This window comes from Rhodamnia argentea, chromosome 7 (genome assembly GCF_020921035.1).
Source record: "Rhodamnia argentea isolate NSW1041297 chromosome 7, ASM2092103v1, whole genome shotgun sequence".
Lineage (NCBI taxonomy): Eukaryota > Viridiplantae > Streptophyta > Magnoliopsida > Myrtales > Myrtaceae > Rhodamnia > Rhodamnia argentea.
Window position 1 is genome coordinate 4,569,920 of NC_063156.1, and position 11,091 is coordinate 4,581,010.

At 43.2% G+C, this 11,091-nt stretch overlaps 1 protein-coding gene across 1 annotated transcript; it reads left to right on the plus strand.

Moving 5' to 3' along the window:
* The first annotated feature begins 2,836 nt into the window (after positions 1-2,836).
* LOC115750938 (endoglucanase 11) lies at positions 2,837-8,687 on the plus strand. The gene is made up of 5 exons (XM_030688571.2): positions 2,837-3,238; positions 3,348-3,560; positions 3,708-3,908; positions 4,396-4,650; positions 7,973-8,687. The coding sequence occupies exons 1-5, from the start codon at positions 3,008-3,010 to the stop codon at positions 8,642-8,644; spliced, it is 1,572 nt and encodes a 523-aa protein (XP_030544431.1). The 5' UTR covers positions 2,837-3,007; the 3' UTR covers positions 8,645-8,687.
* Positions 8,688-11,091: the final 2,404 nt, after the last annotated feature.

An 11,091-nucleotide genomic window follows, 5' to 3' on the forward strand; every position in this document is an offset into this window, starting at 1 on the left:
GCTAAAAGTTAATGGGTATGACTTTATAATAAGTTGTTCCTTGACCAACCGAAGAGTGCAATATGTCGCCAATCAATTAATAAACAGCCTCGTACTTCCCAAATCATCGACAGCTGTCGCTTTGACTCGCTAATGGTTGGACCCGTGTTAACAATCAATTGCACTTCACGGCCCAATACCAAGTCGGCCCAAAATCGTTGCCACTTTCCTTTCAACTCTGCAGAGAAAGAAAGACAGAGCAAAGCCCAAGAAGGTAAAAAACTAAGAAAAGATGAAAAAATTCCACTCTGAAGAGAACAAGAGTCAAGAGGTAGATGCCCCGAGCTCATCGGAGCGAGCCGAAAGCATCATAGCTTCAAGGTCCCACGAGTTGGACGATGGTAGCTGCCCGATCCAACTCGGAGTTCGATTGTAATGACGCCTATTACGTAACGAGTCCATCGCAAGCACGTCGTGCGTCGCATTCAGGTAGCGCTTGCAGTAATCACCTTGCAATTTTTTATTTTTATTTTTGTCTTTCTCCTTAAAATTTACGAAGAGACCGTGATAACTACTTCTTAAAGAACCGCGGGCCCTTTGGAGCTCCATTACGACAGCCGATTCTTGTCTGCAGGGAAGAATGCGGTACGGAGCATTTGGTCCACGTCCAAGGGGCCCGGGCCACTTCAATTGAAAGCAACTGGTTTTGCGTAGAGCCGTCGTCGTTTTGAATTCAAATGCGATCAACCCAAAAAAAAAAAAATGTCAAATGCAACGACACATAACATTCACTTTCAACCACGACAATTGTCTCCCTTCCGAATCTGTACTGTCCTATATCGCCTGCAAAAAATAAATCCGACAACACAGATGGAAGATGCATTGAATTCCATCACAACTTTTTTTTTTTTGGTTTTTTGGGGTTGGTTTGGGGGGAGGAAGAATCGGAGACGGCTTAACAAATTGCTACCAAATGAAAACGGGCTTACAGTGAAATGAAACGTTGAATCCATGTCATTTTTCCGGAAAGTCGATCTAGTATACGTATGAAAGCTCCATTCTATGCCAATCCACGTTTTTCTTTATCGGATATGTAAGAGAATCGCGATCTCAAAGTATAGTTATAGCTAAAATAAAGGTGTCATATCGTCTTCCGTGAGATTGCAAATTCCAGTAATGTTCGGGCGAAACTATTGAAAGACTTCTAATGCGTTTTTTTTTAACGGAACTGTTTTGACGAGCCCTTACATTTACGAGTAAACTCGTGTAATTAAAACTTCAACCGAACTACTCAAGATCGAGTCTCGTACTCAACTGCTCGTTGCCCACCCTTTTTCATCCAAAAGAATATCGTGACACGTGAATTTCACCCATTCCTTTGCCCACAAAAGGAATGGGCTTCACTCTCAAAAAGACGACCTCTCGTTTTTTTTTTTTGTTGCGAAAATAAATTATTTAAAATATATTTTTTAAAAAACAATTATTTGTATTGATTGAAATAGTTAATCAATGTTCCGACAAAAAATAAAATAGTTAGTTAATGAGGATGCTTTCATCACCGATAGCGACTTGTGTCCAAACATTTTCGTTGACGTTAGAAATATTTTTTATTTATTTATTTTTATAATCAATACGAGCAATTAATTTTAAAAAATATTTTTAAAATTATTTATTTATTGTGAAATAAACAGAACCAAAGTCGGAGGAAAAGGAAAGGGTTGAAATGGGTCCCCCCGTACTCGTACTGGTACTCGGCTCAAAGATTCCGCGGTCAAACCGGAGTGTCGGCCACGAAACCCGCCAGCTCCCCTGCAATTCCTCGTAAGCCCAAGCTCATGTCATATTTCTACTCTGGTGTTGAACGACGCTCGCCTTCGGGTCGACACGTCAGCTCACTTTCGGGTTGGGACTCATCCACGCTGATCGAAAATTAGGTGAGGATTAGGATTTTCACGAGCACAGGAACATGTCCGGACACGTGGAAGCACCAGGTAGCACCGACAGAATCCCCCGGCCCACCTCCTCTCGAATCCAGGACGCTGGCACCGGCGTGATTGAGCCTGCTTTTTGCCCGAAGAGATTTGAGCACCGAATCCTAGGCCCACGATGGCGACAAACCCGCACCACGTAAGCAGAGTCGCAGCGCTTAAAGCAAGCTCCGGGCGAACGCGGGAATTTAGCTCCGGGAGAGTTATAAAGTTTTGACATTTTTTTTTTCTGATTCAAGAGGTAATGAAAAGTTTTTCAATTTGGTAGATTGCAGTGTATGCTTGTTAAATTACAATAAACATTGAGTGGTCAGGAAGTGACGTTGCTCGCTCACCTCTCCTCGACTTTGACATTTCAAGCGAGGTCATCGTTCCATACTCAATGAAGTGACATTTTCACTGAGATTTTATAAGAAAAAAGATGCTTGCTGAGATCTGATTTGACAAAATCGGGTTGATCTCCATCGAGAAATCCACAAAAAAAAAAAAGGGCCATATTCCGGATACTGATCAGACGAAGAGGCCTGTGTATAAGCAACGGTAAGTTTTAGTTCGATAGGAACGCTACTGCAACAAGGAAATGACAAGACGAGCGTTGGTCACGGCGGAACTTGAACGGTCGGCCAATGTCTGACTGGAGTCAAAGGTCAAAATCCTTCATAACGCTTCACCTTTTCAACGCCCGTAACGGGCCACTCAAAATTTCCTCCACCTTCCGCACCAAAGCCCCAGCAATAAGCAGAACATCCCCAGAATTTACGCTCGCAAAAGGCAGAAAGCAAAACGGGTAATTCGAAAAAAAGGAAAAATCACATGTGAAATGCACATGATCAAACTGATACTCACTACTGTTCTCTCTCTCTCTCTCTCTCTCTCTCCAAAGCTCTCGTTTTGATTTGAAAGCAATACAATTTCAAACAACCCAACAAAGAGAGAGAGAGAAAGAGCTAACAATCTCGTTCGCTCTCTCTCCACTTTCCCTTTGCCCTTCCCTTCTGTCACACACTCTTTCTGGGTCTGTCGGAGAGAAGGAAAGGGCAATGGAAGATCACCGACATCCGCAACAATGTCGACATTGCGTCCACCTTCTCTTCCTCCTCCTCCTCCTCTGCTCCTCCTCTCTCTCCGCCGCGTCCGGGGCCTTCGACTACTCCGACGCGCTCGCCAAGAGCCTCCTCTACTTCGAATCCCAGCGCTCCGGCCGCCTCCCGCACGGCCAGCGCGTCGCGTGGCGCGGCCACTCCGGCCTCACCGACGGCCTCGAGCAAGGAGTGAGTGACAGCTCTCCCGACCACCACGTCGGTGCTTGATTCCGGCGTGAACCGAGTTCCGTACTCGACCCGAGCTCAATGCGTGCGCTTTTTTGCCCTGATGTTGCAGGTGGACTTGGTGGGAGGGTACTACGACGCCGGCGACCACGTGAAGTTCGGGCTTCCGATGGCGTTCACGGTGACGATGCTGTCGTGGAGCGTGATAGAGTACGGCGACGAGATCGACTCGGCCGGCGAGCTGGAGCACGCTTTGGAGGCGATCAAGTGGGGCACGGATTATTTCGTCAAGGCGCACACTAGCCCCAACGTCTTATGGGCTGAGGTCCGTCCACTGAAATCACTAATTAATTATCACTAAGACTTTTGGTTATTATGTAATTGGGGGAATGCTTTGAGCCAAAATGCTTTAAAAATCCATATTTAATTTATTAATTTTGCGTGCATTTGCCAAATTGGTACGATTACGCAGGTAGGGGACGGGGATACGGACCATTACTGTTGGCAACGGCCGGAGGATATGACAACATCCCGGCAAGCGTACCGGGTGGACAAGAGCAACCCTGGCTCGGATCTCGCCGGAGAGACGGCAGCAGCAATGGCAGCGGCATCAATCGTGTTCCGGAGGTCGAACCCGCATTACGCTCACCTCCTGCTGCACCACGCCCAACAGGTAAAATCGTTATTTTTGGCAAAGTCATTATCAGTCCCCACGTAATTGGCGCATCACTTGGTTAATAATTAATTGGCAATGAAGCGGGCATTTATAGGCGGCAAAAAGTCGGGCCGGGCCCGTCTCATGATGGTCTAATTTCAAAGATCGTTTGCTTTACCGAGCTCCACGTAAATGGTCTCGAATTACGCGGGCTCCTTAAAAACTTACGATGTTGTCGTTTTACCTCCCAATTTATTTTTTGGAGCCATGCTAGACGCCGGTCCAAAAACTGCCACACGAGACACATTATGACGACTTTAGCCCGAGATCTGAAAATTATAACCCGCGAACTCGATGTCGGTCGGGGTCCTACGTGAGTACAAGTGAACCGAATTGGACAAGCAGTACGCAATCAATTCCCAAGCCACACATTGGAATTGACTGACCAAACCAAACGAAACGTGCGGACCTTCTGATGATTTCGGGATTTCGTTCGTTTGGGCAGCTGTTCGAGTTCGGGGACCGGTACAGGGGGAAGTACGACGAGAGCGTGGGGCCGGTGAAGAGCTACTACGCATCGGTGAGCGGGTACAGGGATGAGCTGTTGTGGGCTGCTCTCTGGCTGCACAAGGCCACCGACGGGGAGGATTATCTGAAGTATGCGATCGACAAGGCGGGCTCCTTCGGTGGGATCGGCTGGGCCATGTCCGAGTTCAGCTGGGACGTCAAGTATGCCGGTCTGCAGTTACTCGCTTCTCAGGTAAAAATACGAGAACAACTTCCTAAACCTTTTTTGCTTGCCCCTTCTTCTTTCTTGTCACTTTCACTGTTTCACCTAAACAGAGAGAGAAGGAGAGAACAATATTTTGATGGCGAGTTAGTTTTGATCAAAAAATAAATAATTCGAGAAATATTTTTTTAAACAAATAATGGCTTGAATCATTTACAAAAATAAATAAATGAAAGTTATTTTTATACTTCATAAAAATTCTTAGATATAAATTATTATCGACAGTGTTTCAAGCTATACAAGTTATTAATTTTTAAAAAAATATTTTTAAAAATATTTATTTTTTATGAACCAAGCGGAGGAGCGACAACAAAAGCAGAGCTTGATGTTCCCGTAATTAAAGAGGGACTTGAGCTTTAAATGGAGATGGGTTGGTCGTTATATCACGTGGGTTCATGCACTCCGGAGGCAGTAAATATGGTTTTAAAGTTTGGAAATAATTGAAACTTTTGCATTACATAATTATCGACACATGAATTCACATTTTTTTTCCTGTAATTTCTTAGAATATGAATAGTGTCTTAAATTTATTCGACCAAAAAAATAATAATAATGTCTTAAATTTTGGCGAGGAAACGAAAAAAAAGAAAAAGAAAAGCAGTCACCTTTTCGCTTTAACGGTTTTTTCCCCCATGCTGTGAAACTCCACCTCAAACGAATAAATTCGGCCCCACTCGCTATTCAAGTTTTAACAATCGGACTGAGGTAAAACTTGCCTTAGGAATTTTCATGGGACAATGACATAAATAGTTTTTGAACTTTGATCCAATATGTAATGTATTCTTTAAATTTTTAATTTGTTCAATGTGATCCTTAAACTTTTGGTGTATATTCAATGTAAACTTCAATTATATGAAAATATTTAATGTAATCTTTCTATTAATTTAAGATCAAGAACAACATTAAATATTTTGATATAATCCTGGACTACATTGAATATGTACTAAAAGTTTAGGATTACATTAAATAAATTAAAAGATCGGGGATCGCATGACATATTAGACTAAAATTTAGGGTCCAGATTGAATAAAAATTTTCCTAATTATTATCGATCGACTGCTACAAGCGGGCCAGGGCCAACAAAAAAAAAAGTAGAAGAAAAGAACAGCTCGCGTGGGTAATATATAGTCGGTGCACATTCTATGAGAGCTTTGATTTTGAATTTTCTGCACCTAGCAAATCTTCATAGGATCGTGCTTTTCCCTTGCTTTCCAAGTTCGTAGTGTTCTGACCCCCCCAAAAAAAAAAAAAAAAACGTAGTGCTCCAAAGCAGCTTTCGCTTTCCCGAAAGCTTTCATAGATGGAGTCAAGCCCAAGCTAAGGCATAAATCGGGGACGGGCGATTCCCATCTTCTCTGCTCGGAGCATAAAATCACGTGCCCCGAGCGGGCCTTCCAGCCTTGTCCGTCCGCACAGTAATTGCCGTCCGGTGTCTCATGTTGTGGATTGAAATCGGGGAAAAATTATCCAAAAAATGCTAAATTTATCGCATTTGCTACTTCAATCCCACACTTTTTAATTTTACTAATTGAATTCTAAATATTTTGACAATTGAGCCTTATTAGCTGGAAATCATTAAAGTGGACACCATGCGTGTTACATTATACGACCAACGCTGAAGTAGATAATTTTTTCCGATTTTCTAAATTTTCTTACTTTTTGAGTTTTTCATTTTTCTTTCTTCTCTTTTTTTTTTCATTGTGCCGGCGAGGGCCTAAAAAATCACGTAAAGAGGATCGGTATTTACATCAAGGATTTTTTTTTATCAATGAGACTTAATTGATAAATTTTTAAAAAAATTAAGACTTAATTGATAAAATTAATATATTTAGGATTTTTTCGAATAATTTTCCAGTGAAACTTATGTTGTCCGGTGAGCAAATCGAGGTCTCACATCCACTCGCGAGTCATTAATTGTTTTTTCCTTTTTTGGTCGGATGGCTGGTCATTGATTTTTTTTTTTCCTTTTTTTGTCCAACCGGTCATTAAATTGAACGAGCTGAAATCATGGCTCGTCTGATTGGTCCTGTCGGGTTTCCTCCGAGTGGGGACTCGACCGTGGAGTTTCCCGCGAGGCGTGTGGCCCCACTCGCGAAACCACTCACGTTTCTTCCATTTATTGAGTCGGTCGATATGTACTTTTGCCCCGATATTGCGCAGTGGCGGAGAAGCGATGTGAAAAAAAAAAAAAATGAAAAGATTTTTTTTTTTTGTTAAAGAAAAGAGAGAAATGAAAAGATCGCTAGCCCGCAAAAGAACATCATAGGAGAAAGGTAGCGGCAGTTTTCTCTCCGTTAATCCTGGAAAATTTGCGGGCTTAGATGTTGTCCAGCGATCGTAAGGTCGCGTGATGTTTCGGACTTTATTTGTCGTTCTTTGCGACCAGCGTTCTCTCTCTCTCCTTTCATAAAAGCATGCTGCCGTCCAGTGACAATATCGTGTCTTCTCCTAATTCATGCCTTTCTCTGGTCAGACATGTCGTGTTTACCGAGGCCGCCTAGGCTAGTGCATAATGGAATGGGGTCAAAAAGACATTATTTGCTTTGAATAATTGGCTCGCCATTATTTTCGTTTCAATAATGTGCTTGTTTCAATAATGTGCTTGTGGCTGGAGCTCTCGAAGGGTTTGCTAACATGACAAGTTTTTTTTATGACTGCTTGAATAACAATATGTTATAGGTCATAAATTTCTGAAAGAGTGGACCCCACAATAATTTTTAATTATTTGTTATTCATTTTCGTGGCTCATTATGAATCTTACCGTAGATAGAAAACCGTTACATAAGCATATTCCATTTGCAAATGAACTGGGTAGTCCAAGTCTAGTTTCCTTTCGCGGGCATGCGGGCAATTCGGAGGGGATCGAGGGCATTAACTTTGTCTCCACAGAGGGAATATCTTGTATGGACCGACACCCCGTTGGATGACGATGTGGGTCCCTGTCGAACTCACTGGACGAGTGATTGAGATCCATCCGTCGTTCCCCGTCGTTCAAATCTAGGTGTCCATTGTCATAGTTTAAGGCGCATATCTGTGTGCACCTTAGTTTGTAGCTGGCTAGTGAATCCTTACTATTTTGGACCTACAACCATTTAAGGCTGGAGGTCCTCAGCATCTCCATCAATGGATCTTGAATAGGCTGCTTTCTACTGCATGAATCACGTGGAATCACGTGCCTGGAACCAAAATCATGCATGCAAATCGAATGATATTGTCTTTGACCCAAAAAAAAATAAATAATCGAATGATATTGTTTTTGTTATTGTAAATCGAACTCTTTGCGCTATTGCAGCTCCTCATGGGAGGCAAACACGAGGACCAAGCTCACATTCTCGAGCAGTACCGTTCGAAAGCCGAGCACTACCTCTGCTCGTGCCTCGGCAAGAACAACGGCACCAACGTCGAGCGGACCCCGGCGGGTTTGCTCTACGTCCGGCAGTGGAACAACATGCAGTACGTCTCGTCCGCCGCGTTCCTCCTCACGGTCTACTCGGACACCCTCCGCCGCGCGAACCGGAAGCTTCGCTGTCCTCGAGGGGCCGTCGGCCCCGAGGAGATCCTCGGTTTCGCCAGGGCCCAGGTCGACTACATCCTGGGCTCGAACCCGCTCAACATGAGCTATTTGGTGGGCTTCGGGCCGAGGTACCCGACGAGGGTCCACCACAGAGGGGCCTCGATCGTGTCCTACAGGGAGAGCAAGGGGTTCATCGGGTGCACACAAGGGTACGACAGCTGGTACGGAAGGCCCGGCCCGAACCCGAACGTGCTCGTCGGGGCGCTCGTCGGAGGGCCCGATCGCCAGGACGATTTCACGGACGAGAGGGGGAATTACATGCAGACCGAGGCCTGCACTTACAACACTGCTCCGCTGGTTGGGGTTCTGGCAAGGTTGTCGAGATTGCCGGAACGAGGGGCCGATCCAAGCGGGAAAGTGTCTTTGCTTGCTTCATATAAGAAGAAGTGATACAGAGCTTCTGAAGAATTGAAAGAGCATCTGGTTTCTTTTCTTTGAATTGCTACTCTTCAATTTTCTTGGGGCTCGGGGACGAAGGTCTTCAAAGCCCATTTGTAGCTTCTTGAAATTTTGTCAAGCCCATGAAGTAATCTCCCTCGGCTTAAAACCAAAGGGTCTTCTTTTGTTGTTTTTGGACCAAAGTCTTGAAATACAAGAATACGTATACACGTTCCGACCAAAAAAAAAAAAAAAAAAGAGTACACATATATATGCGGGACTATAGCTCATCTTGTACAAGGGGATCTGTTCTAGGGTGGATCCGAGCCAGCCACCTTGTGAGCCATGATTTCAAGCAGATTTTCGGTTTTACTTGAGAATCGCAATTAGTTAAAAACCCAAATTTTTGTAATAACAAAGAATTGTTGCTGCAATTCGCTGCAAAGCATTCTTTGGTCAAGTGGTTGTATTGAGTAGTGGCTTGATTGTATCGAGGATTATGGTTTCGATGTTAATGGTTACAAGCTTTTACAATCGGTTCAAGTCGGTTCGAGCCTCGAAATTGGGAAACAAAACGGACTTGCAACTGAAATCAACAAGGTCGGTTTTGTCTACTTTCCAAATTAAAACGAAAAACGGAACCGGTGCTCACCCTATGGTGGAATACCTTTTTTATTTGCCGACGCTAAAAAAATGTCACTTTCTCGTTCTAGAAAGAAAAGCCTGCCACTTTCAAAGTGTTCACCGCAGCATCTCCCGCTTTTCTTTTTGACAAGAAGAGCATCCCCACCAGGTGATCCCGCGGAAAACGTGGCAACATGATTTCGCATCACTTGACTACTTAACGGGGACCTTCCTTTCCGACATGGGTGGTGGAATTATTTGAGAATAAAGACTTTCTTTAATCAACAAAAAGAAAAACATGTTTTTTTTTTTTCGTTTGATGCTGTACTTTTGCGCAAAATTTCAAATATAGATATATCGGTCAATTTTCATCGAAAATCGCTATCGTGACAGTGTGTCACATGAGGTGTCGACGATGAATAAATCGTCACGTTGGCTATTTCTGGCGTGAATTGATTGGGAGGATCATATTGAAAGTTCCTGCAAAAAATTATGTTTAAATTGGGAAAATTGAAAAGTTTAGGATTGGTTGGATAATTTTTCCACCTCTTACGTGCATGTCCTCTCACGCACCTAACAATATAAAGACCTCCATTCGATTTTCTTGCGGTCTCTTTCAAATAATCATTCTATAATTGGATACGTATAAACTTTTTCACATTCCACGTTTGACCCCCGTTGTCTTAAATATCATTTGCTTGGGTGAAGTGGGAACCCCGTGCACACGTCTCTCAATCAATCTCAATAGACAAAGCATCTAAAAACTGATAATATTCTAAACAAGCTTCCCGCTTCTTCCACAATTCAAGCTAAGATGACCAGGAAAGCTTGAGAATCGCCTCCTTGGAGCTCCCTCCAAAGGGGTCTCTACAGTCTCTCGAAAAATCAATCTATTCTTGTAACGCATCGTATTCGTGTGAGACTTTATGGGACTACTGCCGAACTATTTTAAAAGCTTATGCTTTCAGATTAAGGGATGGTTTAATATACAATTAATATATTGCTCCCCTTCACACTAAATATAATCTTTTTACCTTGTAGTAAGTGAAAATATGGCTTGAAAGATTTAAACTCATGACCTGCTGTTTTGGTACCATGTGGGATTTTGTGGGTCTACTGTCAATTGCTTAGAACTCAAAAATACGACTTGTGCGTAGAAATCTACAATGCGAGAAAGTGTTCAAGGTGATCAATTTTTGGTTCCGTCGAGCAGGAAAAAAGAACAAAGGGGAGCACCTTTGGGTTACATCGACCCCAGCAGCATTGGATCCTCCCCTTGAGATAATCTTTTGGTGGAAAAGGCAAGGAGCTCTCTTCAATTGAAAAGTCCCCTTTGCCATTGAAGCTGCTCCCCATATGATAATACAAAACAAAGTTGTGATTCATTGGAATTTGCTTTCAAGGAAGGGGCAAAAAGGAGAGTGCATCTTCCTCCCTTAAGAGGATACAACCTGTCTTTTGGATGGCATCTGTGTGTGGGCTCATTGGAACTTCCTCCGGGAGAACAAGTAAACGAATATCATCTTCGATTCGTGCATCGTTTGGCATTTTCCGGTTCCTTCGACTTTATCGGAACATGCCTTTATTGAAAATGCCACGCTGTTGGGTCTTCGGAGACGTGGAAAAAAATTGAAAAACATGAGACATGTTTTGCAAACTTGCGCAATAGAGGAATTTAGGGTTTTAGATCGCTTACATGGGAAATGAGCCTTATGCATGTTCTATAGCTCATCCACCTGACCGATCGATTCGATTCTCCGATCAGAGAAATCCATAACATGACTCCAAGAAATTCTCATCCTCTAAACTCAATCATTATATATATATAAGCTTTC

Excerpts from the sequence above, each read along its gene's own strand:
- LOC115750938 (XM_030688571.2), top strand. The coding sequence starts at position 3,008 with ATGGAAGATCACCGACATCCGCAACAATGTCGACATTGCGTCCACCTT. Across the intron at positions 3,239-3,347 it reads CCGACGGCCTCGAGCAAGGA|GTGGACTTGGTGGGAGGGTA; the intron begins GTGAGTGACAGC and ends CTGATGTTGCAG. Across the intron at positions 3,909-4,395 it reads TGCTGCACCACGCCCAACAG|CTGTTCGAGTTCGGGGACCG; the intron begins GTAAAATCGTTA and ends TCGTTTGGGCAG.